Raw genomic sequence first — 22,761 nt, forward strand, 5'->3', positions numbered from 1 at the left:
AATAATTAAGAAATGAATTAATTACCAAAATGGTCCCTTGACTATGACGAAATTACCAATTTGGTCTTCGATTATTTTTTTACCTGATGAAGTCCTAAACTTTGTAAATGTTAACCAATATGGTCCTCTATTAGGTTTGGAGTCTAACGTCTGTTAAAGTCGAGGGTAATAAAGGAATTTCAAGTTGCTCCTCAGGTAGCCTGTGCTGCCCACGTATTAACTTAATTCCCAATTTCTAATAGCCCTAATTCTAAATTCCCAAATCTGATGCGAGAGTCAACCGAGACCCTAACAGAGTCTTGATCGTGGCGATTCACCAAAGAACTCAATGGTTATGGAGAAAACCCGGCCATCTTGAACTGCGACTTCCACTTCCCCGAAAGTTCATGCCTCTCCACCCTTTCTGTTCCCTCGCATGCTATTATGTTGACAACATCTCTTGCCAAGAAATGTTGCTCGACATTTATGCGTTGTTTGTGCTCCCAGGGAAGATTGACATCTATTGACTCAAACATTTCAATGTAGTAGTCTAAGGTTTCATGGATGCAGCGTGGAATTCGAATGGCACGTTGAAGGACTCAGCGAGCTTAGATAGCTTCTTCCCCACGATGTTCAGTCCTCCCCTGCGTGCATAAGTTGAAGTGGAGTTATTCAAATATGGGGTGACCCTCCTGGCCTACCAGCAAAAGCTTGTATTAGAGTCACCCACTGGCTGCCTTGACGACCAATCTGGAAATCAATTATATGAACTCTATTTTCGCCTTTCATTGCTTCTGCAATGGCGTCGTTAGCTGACATGTACCCGAATTTGAAGAAGGAGCAAGCCTCGTAAAGGATGTGTATATCAAAAATAGCTCGCACCTCTTGGGTTCCTTGCATCTCAAGGATTTGTAGATGGAACTCCCTGATGCATCCAATCGTGCAACAAGCCTTTCGAGCACATATGGAGCCTTTGAATTGGTTCGCTAGACACAGATACCATATGTCGTAGCTGAGACATCAAGCATTCTGCTTTTGGTAAATCGTTGATGGATATGTAATGAGCACCTGTTTCAAATCCCCAACGGGTATGGCTTCCATCATTTGTCTCCAGCTATCCAATTCTGGCGAGGCGATACTGCTTGGCAAGGTTAGCACTCAAGGACATCTGAATCAAGTCCAAGCATTACACTTTCGAGTTCCTTTAACTTGTGCCTGAAATCACTCATGTCATCCGTAATGGAAGACACAATGATTGGAGAACTATACTTGGTTCTGGAGATTGGTGTAGGTCCAACGGGTACGATTGAAATTCTTGTTGCAACATGGGACTTCCATACGGTGAGAAACTAATGGTTGATGATGAGTTGCAACAAACACGATTGCCATTCTTTGAGAACAACTCCCGAGTGCAACAATGATCAGAATAAGCTTGGATTGAGTAGTTGCCTTCGTTGTCACTGCTACTGTGGCTCAGTTGATCTAAAATTTGAAACTCAGGCAGACAATAGGCCTCTGCCTTTTGCTAAAAGCACAGCGTATTGAGTTTGTTGTTGAAGTCATGCATTTCTCTACTATGGCGATTCATTGAATGAAGAAATGCAAAAAATGGAAGAACATTGCGTGAAGCTAGGGTTATTTTAGTTAAATAAGAGGAGAAAAGGAGCAATCAAAGTGAAATTCCATTATTATCCTCGACTTAAACAAAAATTTGACGCCTGGCCGGACGGAGGACCATATTGATTAACATTTACAAAGTTGAAGATTTCATCAAGTAAAAAATATAGTCGAGAACCAAATTGGTAATTTCACCATAGTCAAAGGACCATTTTGTTAATTAACTCTTAAGAAATTGAAGAGAAAGTATATCTGATTTGGGGTGAGATTTACTAGGGATTCTCTTGATATTTCATTAGCATTCTTAATAGCAATGATGACATATATATCCTATTCATATTGCAACTTTTTTAATATTATTATTTTTCAAAATTACATTGAAAAAGTGAAAATTGTTACTTTTTTTTTTTTTTGAAACAATTACTCCATTAATTAAGATGAGAAAATTATAATAATATCTATGTTTTACACATGAAAAGGATTATAATATGAAAAAGTTCTCCTATATCTTCAATTTTAAATTATATTTTTATTTTTATATTATATTACACTTTTTTTTATTATTTAAGTATAATGTTGACTCTTTTTTTAATAACATTTTGTATATGATTAAGTTGTAATATGGATAGTTTGTTAAATCTTGATATGATCAACTAATTTATGAGTAATTAATGAATATAAAAAGATATTTTTAAAAAATATAAATAATGGCTCATTAAGATGAGATAAATATTGAAAGTAATTGTACAAAAAATAAAAACATATTTCAACAATAAAATATGACTCAAAAAATTTACATATCATCCTTATACTATTATCTCTAACATGGATGGTCTTAATTGACTATCACTTTTGAGTCTAACTTCGCTTTCACATTTTGAAATTTCTCCTCCTTAGATAGTTTGAGACTTTATCAAAAGACCCTTTATCTCTACTATGAAACTATTGTTGTTCCAAAAGATCGAAAAAAACGCAATAATAATCTTACGAAAAGGATTATTATATTCCTGAAAATTTCAGGGATAAACAACCACAAGGACGAAAGGGATTTTTGGATAGGTTTTTAGTACAAGTCGAGTTACACTCTCTCCTTAAAACCTTATTTGTTGTCTCCGAAATGTGTTAGGAGCGTTGCAGCCTAGGTTTTTCAGGATAAAACGTACTACGATTCTAAGTTTTGACCACTCAAACTTAGAATCCCGCAAACAAGAGAGTGGGAAGAACACAAGAGGTTGAAGAGAAGGAATAACAGGGTTTCGAGAGGTAAAACGTGTGATTTTGTTGCTTGTGAAAACCACCTGCTCAACCACAACTTATATAGGAGTTGTAGGATTAAATAGCATTTAATTCATGGCATTAATCTCTGATTTAAAAACCCAAATTGCACTACTGGAAATTATAGAATTTCCGACCACCTGAAAGTAATCTTAAATCAAGTCGAAAGCAAAAAGTGGTCGGAAATAGCAACAAAGGTTTTTCTGGATACCAAAAGTGGTCGGAACAAGGCTTCCGACTTGATTTAAGATCATTTTCTGGTTTCGGAAATTCCATAATTTTCAGTAGTGTTGTAACCTTCGAAACTGATAACCATTAACCTGGAGATTAATTATGAAATTTAAAATTGGAATTAATATGAAATTAATTCCGTAACATAAGAATTAATACTCCAAAAATGGTAACTTGAACGATACATTTGAGTTGTGCCCGAATGGTAATTCGAAAGATTACAACTAAGGGGTTAGCCATTTGGTTAAACGTCTTTGACCGAATGGTAGTTCTCCAATCGAGTGGTGACTACAACCGAGCTAGTACGAGGGCAACCATTCCTCTAACCGAGTTGGTACGAGTGGACAACCATTTGGTCAAACCTGAGTTGACCGAGTGGTAACTTATACGAAAATTTGGAATAACTTAGCCCTCAAGGCCAGCCAATTTTCCGGATGACATTCGTGCCTGCAGGTGCCGACGTACACAAGTCAAGCCTTTCCAAGCTCAATTTGGAATTTGATTTACACATGTAGTTAATTAAAATAGTTGGTAAAGTATAGAATATATACTACCTTGTAAAGAATTATGAGTGTTTAAAAAATAGATATAGGAAATTATATACCTTTAGTTAATTAAAAGTTAAGAATTTTTAATTATAAGTATAATAATTTAGAAAGTAATATATTTTACAAATATAATAATTTAGAAAGTAATATATATTGAATAAAATAGATATAAAGTATCAATGTATAGTGTGAATAATGCTTCTGGTTGAGAATATAATGTTAATCAATTCATTCATTGTACTAGAAATAATGCTTATAGTAGATAATTTTTGTTATATGAATGAACCATTTAAATTATTATATAAGTAATAAATATGTTTATAAAATTGGATAGGTAATAACTAATAAATATGTTTAAGCAATTAAATGGATTTTGGAAAAAAAAATGGATTTTGGAAGAGTGGTATTGTAACAACCTAAAATTTCATTTTATAAATCCAGTATTAAGAAATTCCAAAGTAACTTTTTCACTCCATTAAAAATTTTTGTGAGCAATCGGTGTTTGGATAAAATAATTTTTGTTCCATTTCAAAGTTAATTCAACACCAAAGAAATGAATTTCATTCGAAAATTCTAAAGTTTTCGGGTACTTTGCGTACCAAGATTTAAATCAAGAATTTTACCCGAGTGAGACCGGGAGAATTAAAAAGGAGATTTTGAACAAGTGTTAATCTATTTAGCTTTTGGGAAAATTCACTTTCCACCCCAAAGTAATAAAGAAATATCATTTTTAGTCTATGGTTCATGATACATGATGGACCACAAGACATCCAAAAATCCCTTACAAAGTCATCTTTTAGCTTGGGAAAATTACCCCTTTGCCCTCAACCAATCATTGTGTATCATCCTAGGGTTTTGAACCCTATATAAACCCTTCATTCCATCACATTTTCCTGATCTCATTTTCATTGAATCTTCCTCACATTTGTCTGCCAACATCCAAGGAGAAAAGCTTCAACCTAGTAAGCTTATTCATCCTCCTTTCTAGCATCATTTCCCTTCTAGTTTTCTTTAGTCTTTAAGAATATAGGCAAAGGATAAAAGGTGTGTTGGGAAGTGTAGGTGTTGAAGGAGGCTCAAGCTAGGCCAAGAGGAAGAAGAGATCCAAACAAGAAGACTAGACTACAAGAGGTATAACCCCATGGATTCCTCTTTAGATTTGGCTCTGTGAAGCTTAGTTTTGAGTAGAAATGAGTAGAAATTATGAACTTTTAATGTGTTCATGCTTAGAAATGCTTTGGTATGTGTTTATGATTTGTTGAGTTTGTTTTGGACATGTTTGGATAAGTTTTTGCAGGTGAAAAGCTATCTGGTGCACAACACAGTGTGCACCAGACCAGAGTGGCGGCTCTAGCCGCGGCCCATCAGAAGGGTCGCCGGCTAGAGCCGTGCCACCACGGGACTAGGGCACGGCCCTAGAAGAGGGTCGTAGCCTAGCCCCGGCGTAGTAACGGGACTATAGGGGCGGACCATGAAGAGTCCCGCACCAAGTCCCTGAGTATTGTTCTGATGAGATCTTGTGCAGTGGTCGGGCCCTTGTGGCTCAGCTACGTGTCGTTTCGAATCGAGTTTTACGGGCCCTTGTGGCTCCGCTCTTTGGGATCGTCTTGACGCACGTCTTGGCTTTGATTTGGTTGAATTTGGATTAAAAACGAGTATGCTATGAATGATTTTGTGAAGAAATGTTTCATAAAGTATATTTTGCTAAGTTCTGTGTTTGAGAAATTGATGATTTTGTGATCAAATAATTTTCTGATTGAGTAAAGAAGCATGATCCTTTTGAGAATAGGATTTATTATGAAAGCATGATTAATATGTATTATTTGATCCATGAAAATAGAAGCATACTTGTTGAGTGAAATGTATAGAAATTGCTATTTTTACAAATCGAGCATGATGATATATCCTTGAATAATTCATGTTAATGTATACATGATTTAGAAGCATGTTATAGAGCATTTGACATTTCACATGAGTCATATTTCAAAAATGCATAAAGGGCCAACATGAGTCCAAGAATACTTTCAAAAACCATACGCATGTGGTATATCATTCTTTGATGCATTGAGAAGTAGTAGAATTGTTGCATGCATGAGATTGATGCATGAGAGATATATTTATGTAATATTTATATCGGTGAGGTTTTGGAGGATACCATTTGGACTATGTTACTCTCGAGAGATATTTATGGACATTGCGGTCCCAGAGTATGTAACGCGACGTATTCCAACGTTACGAGGTTGGAAACTTTCCACCGGGCTTGGAATCCTGGTTAGGGAGTGTGCACACTAATAGTTCGATACCTGATGCCAAAGAGTTTGAACCACAAGATTGGTTCCGTAGACGGTAGGAGATATTGGGTCGGAATTATGCCGTTCATGATGGGGTAAGTCACACTTCTGTGAGACCCTAAGCCGTCTACGAGTATCATAGAAAGAAAGAGAGTCAACAGACACTCAAGAAATAGAGTCAACAGAGAATCAACTATGAGAGTCAATATAGACTCGATAGAAAGAAAGAGAGTCAAGAGAGACTCGAGAAAGTAACAAAGAAACCTCCATAGAAAGTACTCTATTTTATATATGAGTGTATGATTATATTGTTGCACCAGATTGCATAAGAATAGTATATTGTTGTAACACCCCCCAAACAAGACCTATATAAAAGCCTTAACACATGCAGATTAAACAACAAAACTAGCACAGCGGAAAATAAAACGAAAACTGGATAAAAGAAATCCGAACGGGGTGTCACGCCACGTCTACCAAACACGGTAAACGTTACGGCAAACAATCTGCAAGTGTATACATCTATTCCAAAAACATCAGTCTAGAACTACATTGGCGCACAGGCCACAAAACAAGGATCAAGGTACTAAGCAACCAGGCACTAGACATCGCGCTCGTCTAAACATCACCTGAAAGATACAAAGATAAACATTGGGACGACGCCCGGTCAGCGATAATGTTGGTAACCCACCAATACCGTTAAGTATCATACATAGATAGATATAAGTTGTAAAACCATTTTCAAAACGGAATACATAAGTATATAAGTCAAAAGCCAAGATCAACAGTCAACACAAGACTCATCACTCACAAAGATAACACGGGAACACATCCCAAACCGCAAAGGTTAACCACAACACAAAGGAATAAGACAAGACCGATGGCAACACATGCCAAAGCAACACAGGCCTCCGTGACTACACACGTCATGAGAGAAGAACACACAACACCGGCTACACAAGCCCTCGCAACATCACCCATCACGAGTTGATATGCCTTCCTTATGCCCTGTTCCAACCTTATGGCTACCCCCGACCTTGTACCTTCATGCCAACCATTACCTCCAGGACCCCTGTACTTCTTAGTCCAACCGTTTCCCTCCTGGGATCGTTGTCCCCCACCAACAAACCACCAACAAGACCACCAATTTATAGTACACAAGGTACCGTACACGGCAACACATGCCCGGATAACACATGTTATCCCCCAATCATGTGAACCTTACACAAAGGCCACAGCTCCATAATCACGTCACGGCCACCACGAGGACCGCTGCAATACCTTGGTGACTAGTGTCCCATACAACTAATCGTGCAATCCAGGTAAAGCCACACACGCATCACACCACAACAAGAATCAATTAACGGATTACAACGAAGGTATGAAACATACTCAGTCAAGGAACGAGTCACAACCCAACAACATCAACGATGAATAACGCAAGTTATCATCAACCAAACAGAAGGTACAAACCACACACACACTAGCATTAAGACAATAAACTAGCATGCTTAACAACGGAGAAACTCAAGATAGTTTCGAGGAACACACAAGACACCTCACGGTCCAACGAAACACAATGTTGAACACTTAGCACGATTGAAGACACCAAAGTCCTACATGGATTCCTACCATATAGTTCTAGACATATGAAACATCAAGAAGACACACAAATAGTTCTACAAAAGAACATCGGGAAGTCAAAAGATCAAATACCGAGTCAAACGGATCACGGAGAACAAATCCCGAACAAACACCACCGTGTTCCCCGCGGGTGGACCCACGGGTAGGCCCCTACTCGTGGTTCCGCCCGCGGGTACACTACCCACAAGCCTATGTACCTGCGGGTGGGCGGCGAGTAGGGCTCTCCCCGCCGTTCCGCCCGCGGGTACATACTCCTGTGCAAAAAGATCCCTTCGGGGATTTTCTTCTCCAAACACAAATTCAAGTCCAAAATATGTCAAATCTCACCCAACACAACAAAATGACTTGAATCATGGAAAATGCCAAGCAATGGCACAAAGGAACCCTAAACACAAGCTCTAGATATGCAATATCACAAGACAAATGCATAAACCCTCACATTTCATAGCAAAGCACAAGTAGAATCCAAGAAATCACATATAGGTAAGCAAAATAGGTTTTGTAGAGCATGGGTTACCTCTTGTAGACCAAAAGACTTCACTTTACACCACAACAAGATCCCCACAAGACTTACTTTCCAAACCCACTTCAAGATTAAACCAAAAGATCATAAAGATCCTACCTTTAAGAAAAAGACAACTAAGATGGAAAAAACACAAGATGAACTTAGATCTTACCCTCATAGATGCCCAAATAGGTGAAAGGTTGAATCTTGGTAGCAAATCTTGGAATCTTGACAAGGGTCTCAACTTGGCTTGGAGAATAAGCTACACTTCTTTTCTAGAGAGAAGGTAGAGCTAATTTCTAGGAATTGTAAGGAATGAAATGAAGAAGTCTTCTAGGTTAGGTTACGATACTAACTCTTGGTGAAAGGACAAGAATACCCTTACTAACCTTTAGAAAGTGTAAGGAACAAGGGAACTCCCCTCAAAGCTCAAGGTACAACACAACTTTAAGGTTGACTAGTCAAATACTAGTCCTTGAGTATTAAAAATCAGGATTTTAAGAATTAGTTCTCCAAATAAAATAGGATTAATTATTCAATTAACCCATGGATTGAATGTGGACTTTTGGGGTGTCACATCCTCTCCCCCTTCAAAGAAGCTTCGTCCCCGAAGCTTGGGTACGACGAATTAAAAGCAAACAGTGAAAGGAAACGACATTGTGACAAGAAGTTCAAGAATAACTCTTTTGGTTAAAGACTCTAAAAGAACTCACAAGGATTTTAAAGCAAAGAAGTATTCCAAAGCAAGAAAGAAGGCATTTCAAATTCAAGGATTGGCAAGAGTTTAACAAACGGATAGATTGAGCATCAAGAACTCTAGCCTCAACACAAACACCGACTTCTAGACAACAACCAAGAACTAGACTACTAACTCCAAACACCAACTATCAAGTTAGCTAAACAACAAGGCAACAAGCGAAAAAAAACAAGCACACAAAACAACCAACAACCTATCACCAAGCTAACAACGGCTAAGAAGGAAACAACGAGGAAAAAGGCGAACGGGAATACCACAACACAAGCTAGAACTCCTCACTCTCCGACTCCTCGGCCTCCTCAGACTCTTCTTCGTCTTCGTCTCTGCGGCTAGAACTGGCTTCAATCTGGTCCAACCTCTGATGCACTGCGACGAACTGCGCCTTCATAAACGCGAAGCATTCGGCGATCATGCTGTTCTGCAGACGAAGCAAGGTGACAACGCGCTCCTCATGCGCCATGACGTCATGCTCCCTCTTCGTGCGAGCTTCCTTCCTCATTCGGTTTTCCTCATTGTCCAAATCACTTTCTTCAGCTTCGATGGCCTCCGGTGCTCCCACTTCCTCTTCTTGGTCTGCTTCCTCCTCAACTTCTTCGTCACCGCCCAAACTCTGGACTGCGAGGCTCAACTTCCCGGCATGGATTCCAAGCTCAGCTGCTAACTCCGCCCAATCATCAGGTGCTTTCCTTGCAACCTCCTCAAGCGTGATGTACTCACCATCATCCAACTGAAACAGATTACAACTCCGGAGATTGGTGGCATCCAACACCATCTTTCCCATGGCCTTCGGAAGACAACCGTCCACACTAACACCCTTCCTAACCAAGATCCAACTCAACACCATCCCATAAGGTAAGCTCTTCCGATTGTGATCCCGGCAAAACACCATGTGTTGCATCAACAAAGCAGGCAGGTTGAACTTAACCATGTTCTTGAGGCAAAAGGCAAAGGTGCACTCCAACTTACCCAGCAAACTGCTTTTGTTGTTATTAGGCAACAAACAATCCGACACCGACATAACCAAAATCCTTTGCTCCGCAGACAACCACTTCTTCTCCGGCCTAGAGGCTTGAGTGAAACCACTCGTACGGCCAAACAGATAGCTCAAATAGTCACGGTACCCCATGGTATCCGTACTAATCCAAGAATGACCACTGTACTGAGCCACTCCGGTAGCAGACAAACTCAACAACTGAGCCAACTTTTTTCCAGATAACACAACCTTCACACCTCTCACCTTAGAGGTGATCTCCAACTTATCACCCTCCTTTGTCACAACCATGTGACGATAGAACTCTTTCACCAAACTCGGGTAAGTCTCGGCCCTTATGGCGAGAAACCCATCCAACAAACCTTGATACCTAAGCATATCCAACAAAGAACTAGGAAAAGATCACGGATCAAAAGCTTTACCTTCAAGGACGAGGTAATGGGTATCCACCCATTCCGCTTTTCTTGCCAAACTTGACATTCTAGGCATGATTGAAGATGATCCAAAGCTCAACAAAAGGACCCAAGGCTTCTCCTCTTTCTCTTCTCTCTCTCGCTGCTCTCTCTCTCGCTCTCTTGCTCGGCTTCCCTCTCTTGGCGGCAGCGACACGACGGGGCTCTGGCTGCTGCGACGGCGAACGGCGGTGGCTCGGCGACGGGTAGGTGGTGGTGGCGGGTTGCAGGTGAAGCTACGGGGGGTGGGGTTCGGCTACACACACGGGTGGGGAGGGAAGAAAGGGGAAAGGGAATTTGGAGATTTTAGGGATTTGGAAGAAATTGGGGAAAAAGATGATTTAATTTGGGGATTTGGGTAAGGTGGGAATTTGTGGTTTAAATGGAATTAAAATTGGTTAAGTTCCAAGAAAGGTAATTGGCTCAAGTGGTTTAAAGGTTGGGTTAACAAAGATTAGGCTCGGGTTTGAAACTCAAAGGTTATAATTAAACATTAGGCCTAGCTTTTAAGCTACACAAGGAAAGGTTTTTGGTATAAATTTTGCTATTTCCAAATTCAAAGAATGAGTTAATACCCAAAATTGTCATCGACTATAGTGGTTTTTCTCAATTTCGTCCTAAACGACTTTGGTGACCTAATATCGTCCCAGACTTTTGTGTTTCGCTCAATTTAGTCCCAGAATTTTGTGTTTTTGCTCAATTTAGTCCCTCAATTGTTATTCTGTCCATTTGGTGTTAAATAAATAGACAATTCAGTAATTTTAATAATGGCATCTCTTTACTCATAGACATGTGAACTGCGAAATCCCTTTTTTTTTTTACGAATTACTCCCAGAATTACTCCTAAAACTGCGAATATAAAATATGATTTGTAGGTCCGGGAGTAATTCTGGGTGTAATTCGTACAAGAAAGAGGAATTTCGCACTTCACAAGTTGAAAGTAAAGAGAGATCAATATTGATGTTACTGAATTGTCCCTTTATTTAACACCAATTTGACGGAATAACAAATGGAGAACTAAATTGAGCGAAACACAAAAGTCCGGGACGATATTAGGTCACCAAAGTCGTTTAGGACGAAATTGAAAAAAACCACTATAGTCGAGGACGATTTTGGGTATTAACTCTTCAAAGAATACTTGGAAATTTTAGGGAGTGCACAAGGAATTGTTGTAAGAACAACCAAGTATAAAGATTGTAGAATTGACCCAAATTGCAAAACATGACAAGGATGGATTGCTAACTTCACAACGAAGCTTATATACCAAACTAAAGGAATCACTTAGCAAGAAGAGTCTACACTAAGCCTCAAAAGAATTGCTATCAAGAGAAAGCATACCAAAGATTGCCAAGTAAAAGACAACTAAGAGGCACAAGGTAACAATCAATACACAACGAACACGATGATTTTGGAAAAAGAAACAAGGATAGGCTAGAAGAAAGGGGTTACCTGCCACTTCATCCTCCATCAAGCCCTCCAACTCAGCCTGTGAACGCGCCATCACGAAGACCCTTCCAGGTGGCCTAGCTCCGACTGCTTCGCGACCCGAACTCCCTCCCGATGCTCCTCCGGCTCTCGGGGGTGGCGGCAACGCTCTCTGACCGGCAAGCTGGGGACACTCCGTGACTTTGTGACCACGATCCCCGCATCGGAAACACCTAAACGCCTGGCCATGGCAACCATGGCCTACATGCACCTTCCCACATCTTCGACAAACAACCGACTTAGCTTGATCCCGATGCTCCACCCTGATAAGTCCTTGAGAAGAAGATGACACGGCCTTGACTTGAAAACTCGGTCGGGGCTTCTTGAAGGTGGAAGAACCTCCGTTCTCAACCCTCTTCCTAGCTAGCTCATACGATCCTTTCTGAAGCTGCTGAACACGAAACAGATCCGCGGCACTCAGATACGCATCCTTAAGGGAACTTGGCCTACTCACCGTCAACGCTTTTCGTGCCTCATAATTCAGACCGGCAACGAAACGCTCAACCTTAGCAAGCTCCGTAGGCACAAGCATCCTCGCAAAGCGTGCCAACTCCAAGAACTTCTTGTGGTACTCGACCACAGATAAGGATCCTTGCTGCAGATGAAGGAACTCATCAAACATGGCGGCTCGCACATGCGCTGGGTAGAACCTCTCGCGCATTCGGTCCTTGAGCGCGGTCCAATCAAACCCAGGCTCTTCAAGGAAGGTCGGACCTTCGTGGACCCACCACAGATCAGCTTCTTGGCAGAAGTAGAACGTTGCCAGTTCTACTCTTCTCTCCTCGGGGCAACCCACAACGGTGAATATCTTATCAAACACCCGTCGCCACTCTTCCAAAACTACCGGGTCTTCTTCACCGGCGAAGGTTGGCGATCGATGTCCCAACACTAAACGACCTACATCTCCGTGCCCAGCAGGGAGAGGAGGCGGCACAGCTTGATTGTTGTTCAGCAAGGCTTCACTGAGCGACTGCATTGTCTGCGTCAGCTGATGGAGATTCTGAGCGAGCTGCTCGTTGGTCGGGGTCTCCGGGGTGCGAGCGCGAGGACGAGGAGGCATCGCAAACTTCCACAACAACGAGGTTACCAAAAGAGAGCAAACAAGCAAAACAGAAAGCAACACACAGCTCACCGCGCAACCTAGAGTCCTAAGCCTAACAATTAGCTTCTTAAGGTCGCATAGAGGTATCAAAACACACTTAACCACTTAGAAAGTCTAGACTTAACCCTGCCTAGGCTCAAAACCAAGGCTCTGATACCAACTATAACACCCCCCAAACAAGACCTATATAAAAGCCTTAACACATGCAGATTAAACAACAAAACTAGCACAGCGGAAGATAAAACGAAAACTGGATAAAAGAAATCCGAACGGGGTGTCACGCCACGTCTACCAAACACGGTAAACGCTACGGCAAACAATCTGCAAGTGTATACATCTATTCCAAAAACATCAGTCTAGAACTACATTGGCGCACAGGCCACAAAACAAGGATCAAGGTACTAAGCTACCAAGCACTAGACATCGCCCTCGTCTAAACATCACCTGAAAGATACAAAGATAAACATTGGGACGACGCCTGGTCAGCGATAATGTTGGTAACCCACCAATACCGTTAAGTATCATACATAGATAGATATAAGTTGTAAAACCATTTTCGAAACGGAATACATAAGTATATAAGTCAAAAGCCAAGATCAACAGTCAACACAAGACTCATCACTCACAAAGATAACACGGGAACACATCCCAAACCGCAAAGGTTAACCACAACATAAAGGAATAAGACAGGACCGATGGCAACACATGCCAAAGCAACACAGGCCTCCGTGACTACACACGTCACGAGAGAAGAACACACAACACCGGCTACACAAGCCCTCGCAACATCACCCATCACGAGTTGATATGCTTTCCTTATGCCCTGTTCCAACCTTATGGCTACCCCCGACCTTGTACCTTCATGCCAACCATTACCTCCAGGACCCCTGTACTTCTTAGTCCAACCTTTTCCCTCCTGGGATCGTCGTCCCCCACCAACAAACCACCAACAAGACCACCAATTCATAGTACACAAGGTACCGTACACGGCAACACATGCCCGGATAACACATGTTATCCCCCAATCATGTGAACCTTACACAAAGGCCACAGCTCCATAATCACGTCACGGCCACCACGAGGACCGCTGCAATACCTTGGTGACTAATGTCCCATACCACTAATCGTGTAATCCAGGTAAAGCCACACACGCATCACACCACAACAGGAATCAATCAACGGATTACAACGAAGGTATGAAACATACTCAGTCAAGGAACGGGTCACAACCCAACAACATCAACGATGAATAACACAAGTTATCATCAACTAAACGAAAGGTACAAACGACACACACGCTAGCATTAAGACAATAAACTAGCATGCTTAACAACAGAAAAACTCAAGATAGTTCCAAGGAACACACAAGACACATCACGGTCCAACGAAACACAATGTTGAACACTTAGCACGATTAAAGACACCAAAGTCCTACATGGATTCCTACCATATAGTTCTAGACATACGAAACATCAAGAAGACACTCAAATAGTTCTACAAAAGAACATCGGGAAGTCAAAAGACCAAATACCGAGTCAAACGGATCACGGGGAACAAATCCCGAACAAACACCACCGTGTTCCCCGCGGGTGAACCCACGGGTAGGCCCCTACCCGTGGTTCCGCCCGCGGGTACACTACCCACAAGCCTATGTACCTGCGGGTGGGCGGCGAGTAGGGCTCTCCCCGCCGTTCTGCCCGCGGGTACATACTCCTGTGCAAAAAGATCCCTTCGGGGATTTTCTTCTCCATACACAAATTCAAGTCCAAAACATGCCAAATCTCACCCAACATAACAAAATGACTTGAATCATGGAAAATGCCAAGCAATGGCACAAAGGAACCCTAAACACAAGCTCTAGATATGCAATATCACAAGACAAATGCATAAACCCTCACATTTCATAGCAAAGCACAAGTAGAATCCAAGAAATCACATATAGGTAAGCAAAATAGGTTTTGTAGAGCATGGGTTACCTCTTGTAGACCAAAAGACTTCACTTTACACCACAACAAGCTCCCCACAAGGCTTACTTTCCAAACCCACTTCAAGATTAAACCAAAAGATCATAAAGATCCTACCTTTAAGAAAAAGACAACTAAGATGGAACCTAAAACACAAGATGAACTTAGATCTTACCCTCCTAGATGCCCAAATAGGTGAAAGGTTGAATCTTGGTAGCAAATCTTGGAATCTTGACAAGGGTCTCAACTTGGCTTGGAGAATAAGCTACACTTCTTTTCTAGAGAGAAGGTAGAGCTAATTTCTAGGAATTATAAGGAATGAAATGAAGAAGTCTTCTAGGTTAGGTTACAATACTAACTCTTGGTGAAAGGACAAGAATACCCTTACTAACCTTTAGAAAGTGTAAGGAACAAGGGAACTCCCCTCAAAGCTCAAGGTACAACACAACTTTAAGGTTGACTAGTCAAATACTAGTCCTTGAGTATTAAAAATCAGGATTTTAGGAATTAGTTCTCCAAATAAAATAGGATTAATTATTCAATTAACCCATGGATTGAATGTGGATTTTTGGGGTGTCACAATTGTTGCATGAGATTGCATAAGAATATGAGTATATTGTTGCACTAGATTGCATAAGAGTATGATTATATTGTTGCGCTAGATTGCATAAGACTATGATTATGTTGTTGTACGAGATTGCATAAGAGCAGGAGTATATTGTTGCACGAGATTGCATAAGAATATGAGTATATTGTTGCATGAGATTGCATAAGAGCATGAGTATATTGTTGCACTAGATTGCATAAGAGTATGACTATATTGTTGCACTAGATTGCGTGAGAAGCATGATCATAATGTTATACATGGTTGTATGCGAATAGAGTATCGTAAAAGATTGTTTAATGAGAAAACTAACTGGAGATATTCTCTTGAGCACGATTATTTTGATGTAGTAGAAGTTCTACTTAATAAGTTATGTGATAAGAGCGTGATCGCATGTGAACACCTATTATATGATCTTTAAACATGATCCTATCTGTAAGCATGAATTGCTTGATAAGCTATTTGAGAAATCTACATGTTGATGAATATACGTGATTAGTCTTATACACATATAAGCTTGTCAGTTGTTATTATAGGGTGCAAGCATCTAGAAAAAATACGATAATCTAAAGATGGTTTGAGATTAATTTATTGATATAATGATATCAAATGTTTCCAAGTACATGCTAGAATGCTTTACAGGGTTGAGTGTGGTTATACTTAGCTTCGTGCTAACGGGTGTTTTCCTGTTTGTCTATGTGTTGCTTGCAAAACCCCTTTCAGGTGCGCCCATCAGTTAGAGAAGATCGAGTTAGATTAGTCTCTTAGTTTGATCTGTCTAAACTCTAGTTCTATTTATGATGTCTTTATGGATTTAGACTTATGACCCTATACTTTATGATGATGTTTGTAGACTGTTTTGGGGTGACGTATTTCCCCTTTACTTTTCTGTGTTTACTTTAGTACCCAGACTTTATCGTATGTTATAGTTTTACCCCTTTTAGCCTATGTAATCACCAAGAGTGGTGGTTGTGGCGGTGACACCCTCACTACTTTTATCTAGTTTTCCGCTGCTTAGTTTATGTTAAAGTATGCTTAGAGAGATAATTAAGAGTTAGAAAAGTGGGGTGTTGCAGGTATATGGACGACTAACTGGGTAGAAGAGAGGCTGGATTGGTGGTGGCGAATGGTGGCTGGCGGGAGTTGCATGAGGGGGCTAGGGTATATAACCTGGAGACTCTAACTTCTGACCATTCGGCTTTGTTTCTTGATATTTATGAGCCACAAGTGAGGATGGGGCGGAAACGGTTCAGATTTGAGAATGTATGGCTTCTTAATGAAGGGTGTGGTGGGGTGGTGAGGGAGGCGTGGGGTGAAATAGAGAATATGGGGCTACAAGGATGTTTGGCTTGGTGTGGGGTTCGATTGGTTAGTTGGGGTGGTGATAAATGGCACATGTTTGGTAGGCGTATTGAGGCGATTCAGAAGGAGCTACGATTGTTACAGGGGTGTAACGGTGAGGGGAATTTAGTTGTGTTTAACCGTTTGAATGGTGAGTTGCAGCAATTGGTGATGCAGGAGGATGTTTTCTGGAAGCAGAGAGCAAAACAACACTGGTTTGGGGGGGGGGGGTTATGTTAACACGAGTTATTTTCATCACTCGGCCTATGCTATGCGGAGAAAGAATCGGGTTGTTAAGCTCAGGAAGGAATGGGATGTTTGGGTGGAGGGTGAGGGGTTGAGGGCTTTAGTAGTGAATTATTTTGAGGGTACTTTTCATATGAGGGGTTGTTAGGGGGAGGAGTTCTTTAATTGTTTGTAGCCATGGATTACTGAGGAAATGAATGTTGAGCTACTGAGACCTTTTCGGGCTGAGGAGGTAAGGGATTCAGTTGTTGCTATGTTCCCTAGTAAGGAACCTAGGCCTGATGGCATAAACCCGGGATCCTACCAGGGTTTCTAGGAGGTGGTAGGGCCTAACATGACGAGGTTTGTGCTTGAGTGTCTTGAGACTCGTCAATTCCCAGCTGAGTTAAATGATGTTAATGTGGTTCTTGTGCCAAAGAAAAAAGTCCCTGAGATGGTTACGGACCTTATACTCATTTCTCTTTGTAATGTTTTCTATAAAGGTCATGGTGAAGATGATTGAAAATAGGATGAAGGGTTTGTGTGAGGGTGGTGGCTTTGGAGTCTTAGAGTGATTTTCTTCCGGGTAGGCTCATAACGGATAGCATTTTGGTGGCCGCGGAGGTGGGACATTATTTGATGTGAGCCAAATTGTGCATATTTCTTGAATTAGTTTGATCATGTTTGTTGGGTTCAATTCCATGAAAATGGTCATTTAATGGCATAATCCCTTGTTTTGTCGTTTAGATATGCTTCACACTTGTTTTGAATGTTTTATGGTGTTTGTTAGTATTTTGGAACCATTGTAGGTCAATTCCATGAGCAAAGGGAGTTCTAGGACAAGTTTGGAGCCAAAATGGACGAGTTGAAGCCCAGAAGGCTCGACGCGTCGAAAACACACGGATTGCACTTTCGACGCCTTATTTCGACGCGTCAAGACAATCGGTTCGACGCATCGAAAAAAAGTAGAATGCCTTGTTAATTAAATTATTGCGCATCGAGCGGCGTTTATTTGCAAATCGAAGGAGCGGCGCTGAATTAACAAAACTGCATTAATTCTCCAAATTGTATGGCGCTAGTTCTAAGAAAAAGGTGGGCTGCAATATATTTCCAAATCATTAGGGCAATAATTTCCAAAAAAAAAAAAAGAAATAGGAGAAATCCAATTTCGCCCCATTTTGACTCCTGCTATAAAATCTCGTTTTGGTTCAACCCTAGAGGATTCATGCTCAGTTTTGGAGACAAGAAAGAGGAGAATTGAGAGCTACAAAGTGTCTTGGGAAGCAAGGAGAAAGCCAAAGAGATTTGGGAGAATCGCTTGGTCAATTCTTATACTCTTTAGATTATCTTGTACTCTTAATTATTGATATGTATTGCATCTTAGCCATGTGTGGCTAAGTTTTCTTTAGAGATTCTTGGGTAAAAGTATTTATGAACCTATGTGCCTAGTTCTTTAATGCTTTAATATATTGTTATTTGGGTTTATTACTTGTGTTGCAATTCTGAATTGTATTGTTGTTGCTAGTAGTTTAGGGCCCAAATTACTTGCTTCATAGCTTTGTTTGTGTCACAACGGGAGTTGGACATAATTTAGGGCACACATAATTGCACCTAACTATTACTCCTTGGGAGAGGGTAATTTTGTTAGGGAGTTTAATTCTTGATTATTGGACATCAGAAAATGGTAGTAGTTAGGAATTTATTTTGATGCATGATCTTGGTTTATTGGGTGATTATACCACGGGAGTGGATATTCATTAGTGTTAGGGACTACGGGTGTAACACCCCGTGTTACGGCCTTTAATCCCGGATTAATTATTTAATTAATTCCGTTAATAATAATTAAATTGGATTTAATTTGGTTAGGATTTCCTCTAATTAATTAATGTGGTCCACCATGGACCGTGGATCCTTGTCTGAACTATAGTCTTAAGCCTATTAGGAATAAAGAGAATAGACCTTTTACTAGTCAGATTCTAATTAGGAATCCTAAACCTATATATCTATTAGGGATAAAGAAAGTAGGCCTTTACTATTCAGATTCTTATTAGGATTCATGGTTCTATAAATAAGGGGTTAGAAAGCAATTAGAACCCTTACCACCCATAGTTATATTACACGAAATTATTCCCAAGAGATTCCCCACCACCAAGCCTAGGGAGATCAATCGGATGGAAATCTTAGGGAAGAACCTTAATAGCCAAGGGATGATTAATTAAGGCTAAGAGGTAACCCATGTCTCAACAAAACCTATTTTCCTCGCTATATCTTATTCATTGACTCCTTTGATATATGATTCTGTGCTCGAGTCTTGATAAAGCTTTTCCTAAGATTTATATGGTGTTCGTGAGATAATCTTGATGATTATGTGTTAATCTTGATGCTTATGTGATAATCTTGATGTTCTTGATACCATGATAAGCTATATGAATGATCTTGTATTTTGATTATGACTAGAGCCCTAGGGTACTAAACGTGGATTTCGTATTATGTGGTTTTGGTATGTTCGGGTGGGATTTTGCATGTTCGGGTGTTGAGTCTTGGCATGTCTAGGAGTTGTGTTAGGATGTATTTGGTGTGATTCTTGGTTCAACTCCGTTACTTGAATACGTGGTGTCGTCGTTTGTGTTTGAATGTGTCTGGACAGGGTTTCGGGTTCCACGGAGGATTCTGGGACCAAAATATTACATAGGAGTCAGTGGGGGGTAGGTGGGGGCAAGGGTGCCCGCCACATACCCGCTGCCCCGTGCCCTCTTCCCAGCGGGCAGCCGGCGGGCAGGCGACTGCCCGCCGGGCACCCGCTGGTTTGTGCTCCGCCGCCGGCGGGTGGCCCTCCACCCGCCGGGCACCCGCTGGAATGTTGGTGCAAACCATGGTGGTTTTTCCCGTTTGATGTTTCCCCGTGTCTCATTGTACCCCGTTTGTCGTATGTGAGTCTAGTTTGATGTATCGGGTACCGTTCTTAGGATAAAAGAGTCTTGTGTATTGCATGCTAGTTGAATTGGTATCCCGTTGGCCTAGGAGAAAGGTGTATGATCCCTTAGAAGTGTCATGAGTGGCTTAATGCGGTGAGTTACGTAAGGGTTATATTAGGATAAGTGTTCCCCGATGATTCCCCCTCGTTATGTGTTAATGTGGGTTGCATGTTGTTTGGCTTCTATGTTATTTGTGCATGATAGCCCAATTGGTTGCGATCAATTGGCTATAATGACTATCTGATGGGTTGAGAACCATCAGGTATTAACCCGACCGGTTGCGATCGATCGGCTATACAGGCAGTTGGATGGGTTGAGAACCATCGGCTGTTATATATATATATATATATATATATATATATATATATATATATATATATATATATATATATATATATATATATATATGGCTGCGGTCTATAATCTGGTTGCGATCAGATATACATGATAATAGGGTTGCAGTCCACCGTTTGGTTGCGATCAAACGTTATGATATAAATGAGCTGCGGTTCATTGATTGGTTGCGATCAATCCCCTTGTGATGCGGTACAAGTAAGGTGCTGCGGGGCCATGTCAGAGCTATATGCACTGACCTTCGTGTATGGGCACGTGAAGGGTCCTGCGGCACCACCATATGTGCATACATGTCTTATTGTTGATTGTGACTGAAATAGTAATTGGACACTGATATGATTGATATTGGATAGTCTTGTGACCTTAGGATGTGTGTTGGAATCTCTATGTGCATGATTAATTATATTGAATGTGTCTGTTATTGCTTGATTGAGTCTACTCTCGATTTTAAATTAGAGTTTCATAAGTATATACGTATTCCGGCTTCAAAATGATTTTCCCTTATATCTACCTATATTGCACTTAACGGGTTGGAGTGGGTTACCAGCATTATTCGCTGAACAGATATTATTTGGCTTTCAGGTATAGACGAATAGCTTCGGAGCGCGCTAGTTGGATTCGTGGACTTAGTTTAGGTAGTTCTAGCCTGGATGAGATGGCCTGCGTGCCTTGATTTGTATTTGGGTATTAGTTATGGCTTATGCTTTGTTAGTTAGTTTAGCCTGTGCATCTGAGTTCTCCAACTCGGATGTGGCATAGCACCCCGACCATTATGTCTAGTTTATACTCTGTTTGGGAATTAATAATAGAATTGCCTTTATTCCATAAGCTTTAAAAATTTTAAAAATTAGGGGTGTTACAACAGGAGTAGCTCTATACCACTTTGTATCCTCACACTCGTATTATCCCAGATTTGATATTGTCCTTAAGTTTGGCACTAGGTGATTAAATACTTGAATCCCATGAATCTCATCATCTCTCTATTGATTTCAAAACCTGAATCTTGCTTTTACATTTGTTTTATTTTTAATCAATCATCCATCTCTTTCGTTAGGATTAGCTTCTCGTGAATAAATTATTAGCTAGTGCTTAATACCCCACTTTCCCGTGGATCGATAACTTGGTACTCTAGGTATTATTTGTTTAAGAAATATACTGCACACCAAATTAGCGACGTTGCCGGGGAAGTGGCGTTTCAGTATTAACATTAGTGAAAGTTCTATTCTTGAAGTCTAATCCATTTTTATTTTTGTTGTTTTATTTTATTTTAGCTAACCTATAACAAGTTTCTGTTGTTGAGTTGTGTTCACTTGATCTGAGAACGTAGCTTTGTATGTGTACACGATCTTCAGGTATAGAGGTATTATTACCTTTGAACCTAGAGATTGAAAAGAGAGCCAAGTTTCTTAGAAAACAAACCAGGATGGCACAGGTACAAGGAATCCAAGCCGAAGAAAGATCCATGTCTGACTACCTTGCTCTGGATATTGAGGAGCATGGTAGCATCAATATTCCAGGAGTGGAGGCCAACAACTTTGAGATCAAGCCGGCCATACTAAATATGGTTGCTTCGGATCAATTTGGAGGGTCACCCACGGAGGATCCGAATGCTCATGTCACAAAGTTCCTACGAATTTGTGGCACCTTCAAAATGAATGGGGTCACGCATGAAGCTATCGGGCTTAGGCTTTTCCCTTTCTCACTAAAGGACAAGGCTGATGATTGGCTTTCCTCACTTCCATATAATCATTTTGACACTTGGGTAAAATTACATGGATAATTTTTGAAGAAGTTCTATCCAATCTCAAAGATTCAAAGGATGAGAAGGGCAATTCAAAACTTTAAGCAACAGGAAACTGAGTTCCTAACTGAATCTTAGGAGAGGTTTAAAGAGATGAGGAGGCAGTGTCAACACCATGGGATTAAAAGTTGGGATTTGATGATGGCTTTTTAGGAAGGATTGCTTGATAATTCTAGGATTTTGGTGGATGCTTCTTCGGGTGGTTCATTCACAGTTTTGGAGCCAACTCAAGCCGAGGAACTATTGGAGAAAATTGCTATGAATGGGTCTACTTGGTATTCGGATAGGTCTTCACAAAAGCTTGTGGGAGGAATTCATAAGGTGGAGCAATTTTCCACTTTGTCAGCCAAGGTTGATAATGTGACTTCCATGGTCCAAAAGCTTGCTCAAATCACCCTATAAAAGCAAAATGTGAGTTATGTTTCTACCCCTTCTTCTTTTGGTCAAGTTTTGATGTGTGATCTTTGTAGTGGTGGGCATAATTCGGGGGAATGTCTCAATGAATTAAGTTCTCAAACCACTACGGAGCATATAAATTTAGTGGGGTACAATAGGCCTCCACAACAATCCTTCCAATCTCAAGGGGCCTATAATCAAAACACTGAAAGGAACCACCCTGGTTT

General features: G+C 40.7%; 1 protein-coding gene and 1 pseudogene across 1 annotated transcript; one reads left to right on the forward strand and one right to left on the reverse strand.

Moving 5' to 3' along the window:
* Positions 1-529: 529 nt before the first annotated feature.
* LOC109183806 lies at positions 530-21,801 on the reverse strand (annotated as a pseudogene).
* LOC109183807 lies at positions 21,800-22,540 on the forward strand. Its single transcript, XM_019333869.1, has 2 exons — positions 21,800-22,099; positions 22,292-22,540. The coding sequence occupies exons 1-2, from the start codon at positions 21,800-21,802 to the stop codon at positions 22,538-22,540; spliced, it is 549 nt and encodes a 182-aa protein (XP_019189414.1).
* Positions 22,541-22,761: the final 221 nt, after the last annotated feature.

Source organism: Ipomoea nil, unplaced genomic scaffold (assembly GCF_001879475.1).
Source record: "Ipomoea nil cultivar Tokyo-kokei standard unplaced genomic scaffold, Asagao_1.1 scaffold1179, whole genome shotgun sequence".
Lineage (NCBI taxonomy): Eukaryota > Viridiplantae > Streptophyta > Magnoliopsida > Solanales > Convolvulaceae > Ipomoea > Ipomoea nil.